The 19,033-nt window shown below is 44.0% G+C and overlaps 1 protein-coding gene across 2 annotated transcripts in view; it reads right to left on the bottom strand.

Moving 5' to 3' along the window:
- Nucleotides 1-5,759: 5,759 nt before the first annotated feature.
- Nucleotides 5,760-19,033, bottom strand: part of LMOD1 (leiomodin 1) — a 38,394-nt gene continuing 25,120 nt past the window's right edge. For both annotated transcript variants that reach the window (XM_048498432.1, XM_048498431.1), the window contains 2 exons: nt 9,521-11,023; nt 5,760-8,411 (listed from right to left, as the gene is read on the bottom strand). In XM_048498432.1, coding sequence (XP_048354389.1) covers nt 8,385-8,411; nt 9,521-11,023 — 1,530 coding nt within the window. In that variant the 3' untranslated portion in view covers nt 5,760-8,384. The remainder of the gene's footprint in view (nt 8,412-9,520; nt 11,024-19,033) is intronic.

Raw genomic sequence — 19,033 nt, 5'->3', positions numbered from 1 at the left:
GCTTGCTGCTCTCCTTGGCCTTGGTGGTAAAGTTGTGGATCAAGAAGAGGTGGGACGGGACCTGGTCGCGCGTGGAATTGGAACCGTTGGCAGTAAAGCGCATAATAACTCTTTGTCCTGCCACTTAGCAGAGCCAAATGTTCAACAGATGTTGTTTCTCCTGCACAGAGACTAATGGGGAACACCTTCATGTTCTTGCCAGTCTAGAACTTCATCAAAGATTTGTTAAAAAATTGCCCCATCAGGTGTGAAAACCACAATCTGATTCTGACCTCTGGTTCTGTGCACACTTACCTATGTTAAGCTTATTACTTCTGAATAAATATTTTTGTTTATTTTATTCAAAATCCATGAGGCCTTTCTGTCCTCATAATGGCTACCACAGTGGCCAACAAATTAAAAACACGCATAATAAAATAGTATCTTAAGAACTATTAAACCAACAAAAACACATAATTGAAACAATTAATACCAGAGCTAGAATTATAGCATACACATAAAACATGCATAGAAAGTGAGGATCACTTTCTCTGTCTGAATTATTGTTCTATATTCATAGTTTCATAAAATTAGATATTAATTCCCTTCATATACAGTTTTCATTAGCTCATAATTTGCTTGGAAAAATAACAAGGCAAGAGTTATCCAAAGTTAGAATTGTGCAACCCAATCCTGGAAGTTCTGGGGAACTTACTGTCAGATACGTGGCACAAGACTGTAGCTTTAAAGTCTTGTTGGTTTCAAAGAGAGAGTGCAGCTCAGTTCCATTTGTACACCACTGGATCTTGTGCCAACACTGCACTGTACCTGTCATTGAGAAGTAGAGTTGTGTATGTGCGTGGACAACATAGTTCAATTGCATATGACTAATACTGTACAATATCCAGGAATGGGTAGATGCAGTCTATGACTTGAAAGTTGAAACCTCTCTTATTAAAATCAGCAGGACTTAAAAGTCTTCAGCAGTAGCTAGATCATGCTGTAAAAACTGATGTACACAGCCCCCCTGCAAACCAGTTCTTCCTTTCCCGAAAGTGCACTTCCTCAGCTACCGTAGTGACTGCTGTTTGTGTGAGAAAATAGAATTAAAGATATGTGTGGAAAGAATCTTGCCACATGAGGGCATAGCTATCTCACTTACGAAGAACTCTAATTCTGGATTACTTTAAACACAGTAGTAGTAGAAGAGGGCTGTTTGAACAGTTGGTGCATATGAGTGATGTGGTTTAGTTTTCCATATGCGGGGGGGGGGGGCGGCTCAGAGAAAGGAATATATGTGTATGCAGGGGAAATATATTTGCAGTAAGATGAAACAGGGCCATGATCCCCCAAAATCACTGTCTTTGGTTCAGTTCAGTGGTATAACCAGAGTGAGTTAATGGGACACCTGTCCTAGAGGGATCATGGGCAAGAACACATGGTGGTTCACGTACCATGTAGAAGATTATTCAAAAAGTGGTGGAATGATTAAGCATTGTTCAAACAGCATGCTCAGCAGCTGAGTGAAAGCAGAAGATAGGGAAGACTGGCACCCTTGCAGTTGCTCTTTGGCTTTATACTTACAGCCCAACACAGTGAAATACATTTGGGCACTGAATCCTGCATATGGGGAAAGAGAAAACTTTACTAAGCAGATAAAATTTTACTAAGCAGAGAAAACTTTACTAAGCAGGATTTTTATAGAAGAAGAAGAGTTTGGATTTATATCCCCCCTTTCTGTCCTGTAGGAGACTCAAAGGGGTTTATAATCTCCTTGCCCTTCCCCCCTCACAACAAACATCCTGTGAGGTGGGTGGGGCTGAGAGAGCTCCGAAAAGCTGTGACTAGCCCAAGGTCACCCAGCTGGCATGTGTGGGAGTGTACAGGCTAATCTGAATTCCCCAGATAAGCTTCCACAACTCAAGCGGCAGAGCTGGAAATCAAACCCGGTTCCTCCAGATCAGAATGCACCTGCTCTTAACCACTGCTCTTAGCCACTTCGCCACTGCTGCTCCTTATACACTGCTTTTGAGTAGAGGCTGTCTGTCTGAACAGTAAAAATTTACAAATTCAGATCCACCACCATTTTTAATGTCCTGGGGTTGATTCCTGAGGGTGCACAGAATTATGCACTTTCTCTGGTCACAGAAACAGCTAGTTATGGCACTGGATCCCTCACTGCCTATTTTCTATCATTTAAGTAGTAATCAGTGGCGTACTGCTCATGGGAACAGGTGGGGTCAAATGATTCCGGGTGCAACAGCAACCCCCCCAATCGCCCCCCTCCTCCCCTGCACCGACTCAGCTTGGAAGAGCTGGGTTGACAGGGGGGAGGTGCCTAAAGACAGAGCCAGCCTGCTGCCATGGCGCCCATCCGAGCTGCCTCCTTCCTCCCTAGGCCCTCGGGGGCGGGGCTTGGGGACGCTGCTGGCCTGCTGCTGCTGCAGTGCATGTCCAAGCTGCCCCTGCCCCCTGCCCCTGAGTGTGGGGGGATGTGGGGACGCCTGGGGCAGGTTCCCCAGGCGCCATTTCCCCTGATATACCTCTGGTAGTAATTAATTTAATGGCTGTACAATAACCGAGAAGATTGGGCAAGGTTATAATGCAGAAATACAGCAAGGATTCTGGATAATCAGATTACTGTGATAAAAGACAGCCATACCACAATCTTCTATGACAGTGATAGTGAACCTTTTCGAGACCGAGTGCCCAAACTGCAACCCCAAACCCACTTATTTATCGCAAAGTGCCAACATGGCAATTTAACCTGAATACTGAGGTTTTAGTTTAGAAAAAATGGTTGGCTCTGAGGCGTGCGACCCATTGCCAGCAACCGAGCTTACTCCCAGGTAAAGGATTGCGCTTTAGTTCTTTGCATGAAAATCAGTGGGGTTTAACAGCGCTTAACAGGGTTACCTACACTGCTTCCCCAAAATTAGATCTTAGGTTTAATGCTAATAATCGAGCCCAGCGGCCCAGGCCAGCCTAGATGTGGGGGTGGGGGTGGGGGGCACTCTGTTTGCGCGTGCCCACAGAGAGGGCTCTCAGTGCCACCTCTGGCACCCGTGCCCTAGGTTCGCCACCACTGTTCTATGAAATACTTATGTAGTTCTTGGTGGGGGGGGGGAATGTTCCATTATTTCTCCAGTGAACAAGGTAATAAATTGCCCCCAGGATTCAAGCCAGTTAAAAACTATACATTCTAAACCTATTCCCCCCAGTCTCAGAGTAAAGGGGAAGGTGGTGGTTGTTTCTTAATGAAGGAAATGCATATCACATATGAGCCTAGATACTGTCCGCGTTATTAAGACAGCACATGTGCCAGAGCTAAATTCTGGAGGATGGGAGAGATTTGGTAGCAGCACATGCAAAAAGGATCTTAGAGGAAGATAAACTGAAAATGAGTCAGCAGGAAACTAAAAAGGCACATGCTGCGTCAACAGAAGTATAGTGTCCAAACAATGTGAAGTGACAATATAATTTTATTCTGCTTTGGTCAGACATCACTTAGAGTACTGTGTTCAGTTTTGGGTCCCACAGTCTAAGAAGAACGTTGGCAAGCTGGAACCTGTCCAGAGAAGATCAGCAAAGATGGTGAGGGGTCTGGAGACCAAGTCCTCTGAGGAAAGCTTGAAGGAGCTGGGTATGTTTAACCTAGAGATGGGAAAACTGAGTGGTGATATGATAACCATTTTCATGTATCTGAAGGGCTGTCATATAGAGGATGAAGCGGAACTGTTTACTGTTGCCCCAGAAAGGCAGATCAGAACCAACAGGTTCTTTTAATTAAATTAAAAGAGTTTTTACTTAAAAATTAGGAAGGACTTCTCAGTGAGACAGGGCAATGTCACTCACCACTTGGAGTCAGGAAGGATTTTTTTCCTCCAGACTGTATTGGCCCAGGGATTCTGGAGGGCAGTGTGGCCGGGGGGTGGGGGTGGGGCAGTCGGGGAGTAGGTGTTGAATCTAGCTGTGAATTTCTTGCATTGTTCAGGGGACTGGACTGTGGGTCCCCTTCCAGCTTTATGTTTCTATGTTTAAGGCCAGAGGGGATCATTGTTTAATCATTGTTACACATGTACTTCCTATAATCCCAGGATGAAGGTGCTGGTCTTAAGACTTAATTTGGAGCTATATATTTAAAAGACCACATCTTCCTACGTAGGCCTGCCTACCAACTTAAGTTGGCCCAGTACCAGGCCTGGATAACTTTTTCTGGTAATTTTTAGGTTTGGCTTTAAAAGACCTGAAAATTTTCAGGGAAAGCTCAAAATAGCCAATAACCAGTATTGCTTTATGTTATTTTGGGGGGGCGGGGGGAGGTTTGTTATTACTGGATGTGTATTTGTGCACAGTAGAAAAACAGGACATATATTTTACAGATAAATAATAAACATATGCATAGTTAAAGCACTTACTTGGCTTGGACTGACTGAAACTGCACATTCTATAGATGTGCAGAAAAATGAGGGTGACCCTCACACACTCCCCTTCAACACCCTGCAGACTGAGATGCCATTCCTGGAAGGATCGGTTTTGTGTGACATTTTGACATTCACATTTTTGATCTTAGTATCTGCAAACAAAAATTGTTCTTTATTGTTAGAAAATGAAGCCTCTGATCCTCAGAGGGTCATGCAAGCAGATATAACAAATAGTCTCTTTTTTTGGATGATGCTGTTTGCCCCCGTTTTCTTCTCATCTGCCACATGCAAGGCACATGGCAAAGCAGCAGCACAAGAATTATACAGGGGAGTTGTGAGAGCAGAGGATGGCTAGGGACCAGTGGGTGCAAAAGAGCATTTCATGGTATGGACATCAGACCCACAGAGGGTAATTGCTCCAGCTTGGAGAAAGGCCCAGTGAGAGGCTGTGGTGATCTGAGCTTTGTTTTCTCTTCTCTGCTGTTCTGGGCAGCTGGAAGCTTTCCCACTCTTAGGAAGAGCAAAGGAATGAGGTTTGCTTGAGCCAGTCTATGCAAAATGCCCAAATATAGACATTTCTCTGGACTCTAAGACGCAGTAGTTCAGAGTCAGCCAGACCTTCGGCAGTGATGGACTTCTCACAGAGTTGGCACGCAATCCACAGTGCTGGCAGCAGCAGAAAGGGGAAGATCCTTTGGCCCCACTCCAAACACCCTCGAGACTGCATGGTGGGCTTGTGTTTGTAAACAAACAGAAACATCCTATCCCAAATGGGAGTCTTAGGTTTCTGCCATACCCTGGTAGGCAAGAGGAATCAAATTTCCACTTTGTCTCTCAGTTGTTAAGAGCCAGGGTCAGCCAATGGATGGAGATCTGAAAGTGGGAAACCTGGGGTCCATGCCAGGCTCAACTAATGCCATAGGCAAGCTACTATTTCCTAACCTCAATTGCCCAATGGCAGTAGCTGTGAATTAGTTCATAGGGCTGTTTGAAAGATGTGGAAAGGTTGCCAACTCAAGCTAGGGAAACAGCGAGATTGGGGAAGGGGCGGGACCTCAGTGGGGCATAATGCCATACAGTCCATCCTCCAGAGCATTTCCTTGAGGGAACTGATTTCTATCATCTGGATATGAATTATAATTCTGGGAGATCTCCAGCTACCATCTGGAGGTTGGCAACCCTGGGGTATGATGAGGGATACCAGGTGCATAAATGCAGCCTCCTAGTGACACAGACCCAGGCTGCCCCATCCTGCCACTGCAGACAAATACTGCTTCATTTCTGACATACATTTGCAGTGTCTAAAGATATTCACCACCCTCAGCCTTTGAAAGTTCCACCAGTCACCAACAGCAGCATTGTGCGAGCTTTATTAATGAAGGTGTGAGTGAACTGTACATATTGTAAAGAGGGTTTACATTCAGGAGTTACAGAGCTGAAAACTGCAGCAGCCTCTGCACTTGAGCTCAAGTGATTTGCCTCTTTTATTTTCTCTCCACCTCCCCCCCACCCCCCCCCACCCCCGGATTTGTCCTAACCACAAAAGACCAGGATTGCCTTGCGTGCAGTGATTTCCTCTGTATCCTGCTTTTATCAGAAGTAACATGAATTTCATTGAGGCAATGCATACATCTCATTACCATTTTAGAAACAGGACTTCTCCCTCCATAATATTAACTGGGTCATCTGGCAAGGGTGAAATCCATACTGAATCTCCAGGATGGACCTGTGTCCATACAATTATGCTATGGAGGACCTGTTGTATAAATAATATACTAGCTTGCACCTGAACTACTTATGTTAGAGTGAACATGATTTGGCAGTTTGTGGGAGAAATACAATACTGCTGCAGGTAGAGTGACATTAGATTTATCCATCCTTCTATATATTAAACTCTTATACAAATGCATAGATTTAAAAAATGTACAGCCTGAGTCACAAACCAGTTAAGCTAAAGTACTTGGACCGACCCCCAAGTGCATGACACTGGTAATACCCAAGAGTTCCAGCTAAAATGGCTTGTGATCAAACTGCCCTTTATTCACCCTTGTGAGGAAACTGCTACTTAATAATTATAACACAACCCTGATAGTTATAGCTGGGTTCCTTTTGCACATTTTTCTTCACATGATATAGGGGATCTTTATGCCCATTTCAAGCTGAGTGCTCATACTACCTGCATTGTTCAGTCAAACATGGCCTTCAGGCAAGGAAAAAAGAGAGCAATTCCCATCTCAAGCAGCAAAAATAGGATGCGTATCCAAAGTTAACTGTTACTTTCCCTTTCTTGGACCAATTCTTGTGACATGTTTGCCACTGCAAAACTGCTCCCCTGCAGTGATCTCAAATGCTAAATCAGTAGCATACAGATGCTCCACACCACATGAGTAGTTTGAATTACCTGGGTGCTTCTCTCATCACCAGTGTACAGGGCTGATGATGCTGATGTGGAATGTGATTAGACTACCCATTTGATACAGAACTTCCATGTGTTACTGAGGCAACATGGAAGCAAACCTCAAAAGAATATTTTGTGGCAGCCATGCTACAAAGATAGTGTATGAATTCAGCTTCACGTGCTTAAAATGAGGGAGGAAACAAGGATAGTTGAACTGGCACTCAATTTAGTTGGAGAACTCAACATCTTCATAGACTGAGCATCTTGGTGTCTGGACCTCAGAGTAGAAGATGTTGGTCTACAGGTTCAGAATGCCATTCACCTGGGGATTTCTTTATTTTTAAATCAATATACATAACAATTTTAAAAAGAGGAACTGGCACAGGAACTTTCTGGCCCATAAAATGTCATTGCAGAAAAAATAAGTGCCCTGGCATGTAGGAAGCAGGAATTTCATGTTGACTTCATCTATCTCCTCCAGGACATCTCTGGAGGCCAGATACTTGAAGAATATCAATAGGATGTTGACAGTGTTTGCCCTGAGCTTTGGTATACTACATGCATTTTTTCAGTGTGATTCAAGGCTTTCATTACATTATACAAGTAATGGCCATTGCTTGCCTTTTCTATCACCTCTCACAAATGACCAGTATTAACTAGTTTCCTTCTCTCACCAGGCCCATCAGGTTAGTAGATTCCCAACTAGTTTGTAAGATTACTCACTTCCAAGGTGCTGGCATTATGTAGCCCCACCCCCAGTAACATGATTCACAATCCATTCTGTTCTAGTGCTCACTCTCATGCTTACCGCTAGGTTTCTGTCACCACAAGAAGCCCTTAACACACTTTATATAGACAAACACATACAGAATTCTTTACACCTCCTGTGGAGGCTACAGAAATCCTGTTCTACATACATCTATCTTTTGTACTATCAAAGAATCAGAATCCTAGAGATCACAAACATAATAGAAAATTGGATTTGGCCCAGTAATTTCTCCCTCATCCTCCTACATGGTTAGCTTCCAGGTAGAATGACAACAGTGCTGCCAGTTGGCTCTAGTAGCAGATGCCAAGAACCTAGTGCTACTTGTTTTGGAGTCATCCTGTGTTGAAGTTGGGTCCAACTGTTTTTTCCTAGTGATGCTGCTCCAGCGTGGTTTTGTTCTTATATTTCTAGTGGCAGATGACTGCAGTGTTGTTGCCTGGTAGCTAGAAGGACAAGCAGCGTTCTCTCGACTTACCATATCTGCCACTTTACTTTCTAAATTCTTTTAAAGGTAAACTGGACAGGCAGACCAGATATACGACTTTCTCCGGAGTCCTTCCTTGGAGCAAATGTTTCTGATTTTAAAAAGTTCTGAGAATAAATATTGTTGTTTTCTGACACCCAGGCCTCCTTGGCAGCTGGTCCTGCCCATCCCTCCAATTCAGTCCCACAGAGAACGCTGGTCTTCTGGGGTTGGTGCAGGACCGATTGCTGTTCCTACTGAGTCTTTTTCATGTAAACAGTCACCTGAGAGACAAACATGGTGATTCAGACTTGGCAATCTCGTCCTTCTAGGAAGTCTAGATTCCATACCCTATTGAAGTAATTTGGGAACCTCCACCTGCCAAGATAAAAAAAGTGTGTTTGTTAGTACAGGGTCTGAAATCAAGGGGGCCACTGGGTAGGCTTGTTTGAAAATTATTTGCATTAACAGCTTTGAAAATTAAAATTGTTTCATCCAACATGTGTTGGACTGTACTTTGTGCATTATAGGTATTTTGTATACATATGGCCACATCCAAATGTGGTGGTGGTGGTGGGGAATTCGCCTGTGGGAGTGGGGCACAGTCCTCCCCAGCACTGGGATGTGGCACTGAATGCTGCACCAGCATAGCAGTGCCCCTGCCAACATAGCAGAGGCAGGCAGGGGATGTAGCCAGGGGAGAAGCCGACATTAGGTGGTTTAAGTCTATTGAGCCCCATGGGGGCTTCTTGGCAGCAGGGTGGCTTTTTTGCTTTACAAGCCTCCCATGCTACCAGGAATGAGAGCAGTGGGGCGGCCATGACCACCTGTCTGATTATATATATGAAGTATTTTATCTGTTAATCTGTATAGATGCATCTACGAATTTAAGATTTTGTTTTAACTTTAAATACAATAAAAATTACTTTGCTATTGAAAATGTACGCATGCTCCAATGCTTTGGAAGCCTTGTAACATTAGAGTTCCAGGGTATCAGAATCTTGGTGCTGATCCAGACCAGCTTTTGCTTACAGGCCTAGATATGCTGGAACATGGCAAACTGCTATGATGGAGCTTGGTAGGCCTCATTTGCTTGTCTTTGGCCTCTTCCGCACATGCAGAATAATGCATTTTCAATCCACTTTCAATGCACTTTGCAGCTGGATTTTACTGAGCAGAACAGCAAAATCCACTTGCAAACAATTGTGAAAGTCCTTAGGGGGAGGGCGTCTATAAACCGAATATATAAATAAATAAATAAATAAATAAAGTGGATTGAAAGTGCATTATTCTGCATGTGCGGGTCTTTGCTTTGTACTATTTGCTAGAAATGAACATATACTTTATTTACCTAAGAAGACCCTCAGCACATACTCCTGAGTGACAGCATCACAGGCCTTTTCAAGAATTTGACTTTAATGAATCCAACAGCACTCTCCAAAATCTTAACCCCATAATAACCTCCTCCACATTCTCCCTTTACTTGCCTTCTTCAGTTGTTTGAGGTTGGTGGAGCGAATGGCTGCCAGAAGTTGATCTCGGGAGTTCTTCTCTTGTGGAGGTAGAGCTTTTTCTACCATCTTCCTTTGAGTTGCTGGGGAAAGAGACTTCCTTAAGTCTTCATTGATCAGGGGAGGGGCCAGAGGAGGGGCTAGAGGGGGTGGGGGTGGGGGCGGTGCATCCAGGGCTGCTTTCTTAGGAGAAGGTTTGGGAGAAGACCATGGGGATGTTTTAGGGGATGGCTTTGGAGAAGCCTTAGGTGAACTCGCTGGCAGGCCTCCAGCCTTCGGCACCTCCAGGAAATCCTTCTTCTCTCCCTTTTGTTGAGCCTGCTTCTGCTCCTGCAGACGTTTCTGTCGTTGCTTGTCCATGTTCCTGCTCAGGAGGTTGGTGACTGTCATGCGGGGTCCTGCTAGCTCAAAGTGGTAACCTAGCTTCAGCAAGGTGATATTTTCTTTCAGCAGCTTGGCTATCTCCATCTCAGTTTTCCCTCCACAAATGTGCCTCTGGTTGTGAAAGCGCAGCTCTGTCAGGGCATTGTTCTGTAGCAGTGCGCGGAAGATTGCAAGGATCCCTTTGCCTGTTATGTGATTAGAGTCTAAGTTTATGCTGGTCAGAGTCTTGTTGGACTTCAACATTATGGCTATGGCAAAGGCAACATGATCGTCAGCACGGGTGTTGGCCAATGCAAAGATCTTGACTACAGTGTTAAATTCTAAGGCTTCAGCAAAGCGCACCAGGATTTCATTGTTGATACAGTCGGAATTATTGACGTTAATCTCTGTCAGATCTGGATCGTTATTCTTCACTTTTTCCAGTGGCTCATCAAAGATACTGGTGGCTTCCTCTTCCTTGTTCTGGTTGGAAGAAGTGTCTACAGATTTAGAGGAGTCGCTATCAGGATCCACTTCCTTTGTTACCTCTTGCTCTTGTTTAGCGTTCTTCCCGTCTAAGGTGACTTTGCTGTCTCTCAGCAATTTCTCCTCGCTTGGTTTAGAGCTTTTCCCCTCTGAGGCTCCTTTGCTGTCTCTCAGTGATTTCTCTTCACTTCCTGTCTTTGAACTTTGCTTTAAAATTGAACTTTTATCTCCTATTCTCTCTGTTCCTTTTTTATCTTCTCTCTTCTCAGTGCCTCTCTTTAAATCAAAAGCCTTCTCCTCCTTCCCTTTGTTGTCAGCTAGTTTGTTTTTTGAGACTGCAGTCTTTTCTTCCCCTCTCACTTTGGCAGTCGTATTTTTGTCTTCTGTTTCATTTTTCTCCTTTAAGACTTTCTTTTCCTCCTTGGAGGACTTCTCTTCTTTGTTCTGTCCAGTTTTCTTAATACTGTCTGGTTCATCCTTTGCTTTTTTATTTGCCTTTGGTACATTTTCTTCTTTTTTACATTCTTTTGCTTGGTCAGAAAGTTTGCTTCTTCTTGTGTCTTTTTCATAAATATCCTTATGTTTTTCTTCAAGAATCTTTCCTTCTTTCTTCTTTGCTGTTTTCTCTTCCTAGCGAAAAGAGCAGGAAAGAAGTATCCATAAGATAAAGGTGCAGTGAGATTGCACTAGATCTGAGATAGGGTTATATTTGTCATATTCACTAAATAAAATAGCAGTGGTTGATGAACACCAGAGGTATAGTTAGGTTTTGACATTTTCCAAGAAGTGACCTAACTGCTAGTCATGTAACTGCCTGCCTAGAATGCACTGAGTTGCTTTTGGTCCATTGCGAAAATAATTTCACTTACCAAATTTTACAAGGAAGCTAGTACTGGCTCCCTGGGTCTGTCTGAGGCTGTAAAAACAGTAGCTAAATGCCCCTTCTACCTGCCTGCTGTTATTGCAAACAGAAAGAGCTGGTGTATGTTTGTGAGGTACAACACCCTTCTTGCACAGGTGATGTAAAGTCCTCATGTTGTTCCCCTAAAAATAAAAGATGTTGTAACACGAAGCAGGATCCTCGAGGGAAGCAGGTCCCACTTGGTTTTTGTGCCTCTGTTAGAGTTGCCAACCCACAGGTAGGACTTGCAGATCTCCCAGAATTAAAACTAAACTCCAGACCACAGAGATTGATTCCCCTGGAGAAACTGGCTACTTTGGAGGGCGGGCTCTGTGGCACTGGACTCTACCAAGGCCCTTCCCTTCCGCAGACATCACTCTTCCTAGGATCCACCTCGAAATTTTGAGGCATTTCCCAACCTGAACCCGGCAACCCTACTATTCCCCTTTCTCTGTGTTACATCTACTATTCTTTAAAGACGGTAGTTCTGTGCACTTTCCTGGGAATAAGCTCCACTGAAAATAGTAAACATCACTTCCAAGTAAACATGCAAAACCATCCAGGTATTTGCCAACCCTTTCCTTGTTTTAAGTGGCCTGGTTTTGCTTTTTTTCAGGCACAGAGGCCAGTCATGCTACTATTATAAGAGGTGATGATCTATAACGATGGTGGCGAACCTATGGCACGGGTGCCAGAGGTGGCACTCAGAGCCCTCTCTAAGGGCACGCGCAAACAGATCTAGGCTGGCCTGGGCTGCTGGGCTCAATTATTAGCATTAAACCTAAGACCTAATTTTGGGGAAGCAGTGTAGGTACCCAGTTCAGCACTGTTAAACCCCACTGATTTTCAAGCGAATAACTAAAGCGCGATCCTTTACCTGGGAGTAAGCTCGGCAATAGGGCTTGCTTCTGAGTAAACCCTCATAGGGTCATGATTCACCTGTTGGAAGCGTTGCACGGTTGCTTCAAAGCAAAGCCACCGACTGCCACCAAGCTTACTCCCGAGTAACACACGCCTTGGAGCCAACCATTTTTTATAAACTAAAACCTCAGTATTCAGGTTAAATTGCAATGTTGGCATTTTGCGATAAATAAGTGGGTCTTGGGTTGCAACCTGGGCACTTGGCCTCAAAAAGGTTCGCCATCACTGATCTATAATTTAGCTTGTGTATCAGCCATGATCTTAAATTAAATAGCTTCAAGTCCCATTGATTTCAGTGGGAGAATTAAGTCCATCAATAACCATGTCACATTGAAATCAACAGTACTTAGATTTGTAAGGTTGTAAAGTTCTGGGTTGGGAAAGGAGTGAAGCCTAGGGAGAGAGCTGGTTTCTTTAGGGGAATTGATCTCTATTGCCTAGAGACCAGTTGTAATTCTGGAAGATCTGCAGCTACTATCTGGAGACTGGCAACCCTATAAAACATTTGTCTAAATCTTGCTAATATTTTCCCTTGAGATATTACTTACAGTACAGTACAATCCTAAAAATGTTTTTTCTGGGATTAAACCTTATTAAATAAGCCTGAATAGGATTCTGAGTAGACCTGTTTAGAATTACTGTTTTAGCTGCCATGTTTCTGTGTGATATGTACCTTTTAGAGTAGGACAATGATTTTCACGGGAATGGGGGGAAACAGAATAATTTCTGTTCTCTCAAAATGTATTGTAAGTCTCCAGTAGAATAAGACAAACATAACAAACACTAATAACCCTAACTTTAAAAATAATGTTGAAGGAATTGAATCTTAATGCTGGTCTAGTATCCCAGCTGAAAACTTAACAGTTTGGTTTTCAAATAGTTGACCATTGTTATTTACGTCCTTTTTCGGACTCACTGTGGACCCAAATCTCATCTATTTTATCTTCATGACAACCATATGAGGTAGGCAGATCATATGATTGGCCCAAGGTCACTCAGCAAGCTTCCACAGTTCGGTAGGAATCCAATTCTGGGTCTCAGTCTAACCACAACTCTGCACTGCTGCCATAGCCAGTTTGAAGCAAACGAGCAAATTTGCCCTTTATATTTGACTAAGGATTTCTACAACCAGAAACAGCTGGATCAAAATATTAGATCAGAATCCCTTTGCTTTACATTGGTCTCAATTTCTAGCTTATGTGTGCCTTCTGACTAAAGGATATTTACAGAAAAGGCAGTCTTTCACACAATTGTATAAAAACTCAGCACATCGTATTATGAAAGGGTTTGCCTTAAGATATTGTTAATGTGTGGGAAATAAACAGACTCCATTTTGGGAAATCAAGGATCTCTGTATTTAGTTAAGAGATTACGAGGCTCATTGGAGTTCTAAACATCAAAACCTGTTCTTCTTGGTCTGGAATGCAAACAGGCCTACATAACATTAAACTGGTATAGGATTATGCTTACTGCTGAATTGGAAAGGCAGGGTACAGTCTTATACCAAATGCAGAAATGCAGAACATGCCCCCCCAATCCCCACATTATTTCAACCTATATGCAGAACTACAAATGATATCCAGAGAAAAGAGAAAATCACTGCTCTGGAGAGAGTAGACTCCATGTCATTATCCTTCACTGAAGTTGTTCCCCTTACTAAACTCCAGCCTCCCCAGATTCTAACCCCAAACTGGGCACTCAAGCAGAGCAGTGAGATCTGGAGAGAGGGGAAAACAGTGCCCTAACCAATCTGTTTCTGTCTTCCCAGCCATTTCTCTCCCCTGCAGTGGAGCTAAGTAACATAAGCCTTACTGTTGAGTCGCAGACTAGGCAGAGGAGAACTGAATGGAGAGGGGGAAATGCTGCTCTATGAGCCTGCTGATTCTGAGCACCTGGATACTGATCTTCAGTTCCTATAATGTGCCGGTGGAAAATGGACAGGGTACAAAAAGTAAACAGAAACAGCCTCACTCTGCAATGGTGGATCGAATCTTGTCCCCACCCCCATGAGAGAAGTAGGGTTGCCAACTGGCCTGTAGGAAAATGTCCTGCCTCAGGCTTAGTGTGTTGAAGTATGCATTGGAAGCTTTTCATGGCATGGGATAAAATAACTTCCCATGAAACCTTAATTAAAACAAAAATACATTTTTCTCCAGGCCTTTTGGCAACCCTAATTAGGAAATGTCACGTAGCCCTGAAGGAAAGATTAATTTCTCACTGAGGAACCTCTGTCAGCCAAACAATCTTCCTCATCATTAGCCCACTGGCTCCTCTCTCAAAGTTCTTTCCCACAAACCATTTCTTCAACTCATTTACCCACATTTCCAGCTGCTGGCCCATGTTCAACAGTTGTTTCCAGGTACATTCAGGAAAGCCTAGCTGTCATGGTCATGCCTTCAAGTATTTATCAGTTCCAGCAATATCCTGCCAATATTTTGGAACATCCATTATATCGCTAGTTTCCCAAATGACAGGACTGTTCCAGTCCTGTCATAGAAAAAGCTACAACCTGGCCAAAAAAAAGAGTTTCCTTTTATGGACGCAGGGTGACGGGATACATCGATGTATTCAGATGTATCATCCAGCTGACATTAAGCCAGAATGTGCACAGGTCCGGCTTGTTGCTATGCTGACAAACATGTCTCGCCGCACCCTTACATGGAGTGTATTGAAGGAACCCTAGTTTAATACTTATTCCAATTACTCATGACTTCATTTATACTTATTCCAATTACTCATGACTTCAGAATACAGACATGCCACTTAATCAGAATTAACTTTTCTGCCACAAACCAGGATTCTAAACTTGGATTAAACCCCAGTTGAGAAGTCTAGCTTATGAGGGGGAAATTAACTCTGGTTAACTCATACACCTGCACTTACACATCATAGGTAACCAGTATTAGTTTAAAAGCAGAATTCCTTCATCACCCCCCACGTGAGGAGGGAGGAAGGAAGTACAGGCTGCGGCACACCCACAAGCGGGCTACATATACATTCATCCTTGATATTGGTTTGATGGGATGTCCAAATGCAGCAATGACAGGGCTCCTGAAACATTAAGAACTGTGTAGAAGTGGGGATTTTGGCAGAAGCAGATTCTTATTCAGGGGGCGATTCCCCACTCATCATTTGATGTGCGCTCAACACTCCAAATAACCAGGTTTCCAGCAGTACTCCCCACTACACCAGCGCTGAAAACGCATCGAGCACGTTTCGGCCACTCCCCGCCCCCCCAGCGCGTGTTTTTTTGGATCCTGGAAGAAAGTGGACCTTTTGAAAAAACACGCACTGAATGTGCAGTAAGGGGATCACCCACCCCTGGTAATGACGTGGAGCCAGGATGTAGTGGGCTGTTTGTGGGCAGCCCTTTAAAAAAAAATGTTGAGTCTGGTGCGGAAGCCTCTCCCAGGCAGTTCAGGAGAAAGGCAACCTCTTTTGTTTCCCTTGGGGAGATAAACTGTTCTGCAAGTACAAGGTCCCGTATGTCACAACTAAGGCGTTTTATTCCTTCTCCTAAGCTCAGAGCTTTACTAAACATGCTCCAGCCTGGACTGTTGGAGGGCCTGGCTTCCCCCCTACCCCTCACCACCACCCTGATGACGTCAACAGGCAGGGGAACCCTGGCGCCGAACACGGGGAAGGAGGAGGAGCGCCCAATGAGCACGGATGGACTGAGAGGAGCACCGGCAGTCCCAGGTGTCTCCCCAGACGTGCAGAGAATTAGGGTGCTGCTGCCCACCCGGAGCGGGGCGGGACAAGCGCGCCAGCTGGAACGGGAGCGGGGAGGGAAGGGATATAGGAAGGGAAGTGCACAAAAAGGGAAGTGTGCGGGCAGGCTGGAATAAGCCGGTCGTGGGGAAGCATGCTCAGTGCACAGCCCCGCTTGAGCAAAACAACATCCCGTTTCCCATCGCCACTCGCAACCTCCCCAGCCCAAACATGGTGTTTAGTGGAAAACATGTTTGAAGTTCCCTGTTTTCCAGTAGAGGAAATACTTGTAAGTGCTGACTTTATGTTACATAAAAAGTAAAAGATCAACCGTTCGTCTCCTCGTGTCTTTGCTGTTTCATCTGCGCATGCTCGCACAGACATGGATTCTACAGGAAAAATTTTTTAAAATTCCCCGCCCAGCAGCAGCAGCAGCAGCCAATCAGGGAAGCCCCTGCACAGAATGCGCGTTCAGTGGGGGATCCTGCATTGCTGCTGCCTCAGGATCGTTTGGGGGGCACAAGCTTCAGTGGGGAGTATGAAACCAGGATGAAAAGGTGCCAATTCTTTTCAAACCTGGTTCTATTTGCATTCTTTTTTCCAGTGGGGAATCGACCAGGGATAATAAAAACTCTACTGGCTAAAATTCCTTCAGCATCAAGGAAAGCCAGATTTGACCAGCAGGACAGACCCCTGTAGCACTCTTCTCTTTAACTAAATTTGTGTAAAATAATCTTGCCCACAGTTTCACTTGACAAGAAACAGTGAGACTCCATGTATATTTAATGTACATTTTATTGTACTGCTAGATCAAAGAAAAACTGGCTTGGCCAGCTCTTGAGTATGATCTGCAGAAGTTTGTGTGAAGAAGACTTTGGATTTATACCCTGCTTTTCTCTCCTGTAAGGAGTCTCAAAGAGGCTTGCGAACACCTTCCTCTCCTCACAACAGACACCTCGTGAGATAGGTGGGGCTGAAAGAGTTCAGAGAGAACTGTGACTGGCTCAAGCTTACCCAGCAGGCTTCATGTACAGGAGTGGGGAAACAAATCCAGTTTACCAGATAAGAATCTGCTGGTAATTTGGAGGAGTGGGGAATCAAACCTGGTTCTCCAGATTAGAGAGCACTGCTCCTAACCACTACACTGTGCTGGTGAAGTCTTTCACAGCACAGAGACAAATATCACCTGCTAATTTCGGCAGATTAAAGGCAGACCTGTTGAAAATTAGACAGTCCTACTTCTGGGCAACACCTTTGCTCCTCATTCAAGCATGTGGCTCCAAGCCTGTGAAATCCCCATTGCTTGGTGGTGCCTCCTGTGCATCAAGATTTTGGAATTTTCTAGGCCTTATCAATCTTTGGAAAACACAACAGCCCCTGTGAATATAGAAGATGGTAAGCCTCATCTTTGCATACATCTTTGAAAGAGTCAAGAGTCCTTCCGTCCACCTTTGCACTGGGTCACCCTCTGTGAAAGTTCTGATGATTCCAGAACCCATTCAGGGTTTGCCTGATGCTCTTACCAGCACCATTTCTCTTGTGTACAGGGTGTCTGTGGAGCCACCCTGCCTTGCAGCTATTAGCATGAACTTTGCATCTCTTGGACCTGACCTTCCTTGAAAAAGAACCAGCCTGATTACTGTGCTGATTAATCACAAATGTTTTGACAAACTGAAACTCCACTAGTTCTTTCTAAACAGACTATAATGAGCATGGTGTTGCCGCTGCTGCTTGCTGGCGATAATGGTCCTCAGTCCCGCTCAGACAATTCCTTAAAAGGAACAGGAGACTTGGGAGATTCTTGTTTAGAATCTGGGCACAAAGGCACTAATGATCTTTCCTTGGGTGCAGCTAGCCTGCTGGATCTGGGCCCAAGGGTGACTGTGAGCAACAGTTACTAAGCAGGGACCTACAGATTTACTTAAGCTGACTACATGCTTTAGCAGGTGTTTGACAAGAGAAGTGACATTCACTTTGTTTTGAGCATTTTTAGCAGCCAGAGCTTAATGAATGATGCCTCTCTTCTTCACGTCTAGCAGAGGGCCATTAACCAAGGCTACAAGCCTGAAATCAGTTTATTGTCGAAGGCTTTCATGGCTGGACTCAACTGGTTGTTGTGGGCTTTCCGGGCTGTGTGGCCGTCATCTGATGGATCTACCCACAACAACCAGCTGAAATCAGTTGTTTATGATGATTCCAGACTGGATTTTTTTTCGTGAGATTTGCCATAGAAGAAATGCAGGGGTCATGCAGTCCACACAACGTTCCATCCCTGGATTCTTTACAAGCTGTTTTGGGGAGCAGCCACATGATATCCTCTTTTCTTCCTGTTTCCACATTTGTATGTACACGTTCTTTCCAAGCCTTGTGGAGGCTTTTGGACAACACTGGTCTCTTTGTTCTGATCCTTAGCCAGTGTAGTTCAGTGGCAGGCTCAGGAAAATATTTTTCCTATTTTCCTGGCGGTAACACCCTCTGCTTTGTTCTTTCCAAAACCTGGTTTGGTATGATCTTTTTGAAAAGACTGCAGTCAAAGCAGTGTAAATATTTGAAGATTCCTTCCCCACAAGTACTGTTTCCATTGCCTTGGCCCTTGAAGCCACCATTTCTCCCCAATTATCAAAGACCTTTTTTTAAAAAAAATCTTGAGTTACTGGATAGCTGTAGAACAAAAACATTAAAATAAAATTAAATGTATTTATTTAAAACATTTCTTAGCTGCCTTTCTTCTTTGCAGAACTCAAGGCAGCTAACCAAATAAATAAATCATTATAAAAAACATCCAGGATAAAAACCCATAAAAGTCAAATTTAAACTCCAATTAGGACCTGTGTCTGGAGAGGTATTCTGGCAATTTTCGTTATGGAAAATATTGACTACAAAATGATTCCCACAATAGTCATAGACTCAGTCCATGGAACTGTTATTTTAGTGCAACAAGATCCAATACACTTCCATAATACATCCGTCATTGCCAGGTTGAGGAAAGATCATGCAGTTACCAGCAGCCTACTAAATAGTGCCAACTGCACCTCTCAACCCGAAGGTGTCAACATTTCCTGAAAGGTCAGTTGCTTTTCAATTACAGTTGGATGCAAACCATTCAG

This window comes from Sphaerodactylus townsendi, linkage group LG05, assembly GCF_021028975.2.
Source record: "Sphaerodactylus townsendi isolate TG3544 linkage group LG05, MPM_Stown_v2.3, whole genome shotgun sequence".
Classification (NCBI taxonomy): domain Eukaryota; kingdom Metazoa; phylum Chordata; class Lepidosauria; order Squamata; family Sphaerodactylidae; genus Sphaerodactylus; species Sphaerodactylus townsendi.
The sequence above is the reverse complement of the archived record's forward strand: the minus strand, read 5'-3'. Positions and strand labels throughout refer to the sequence as shown.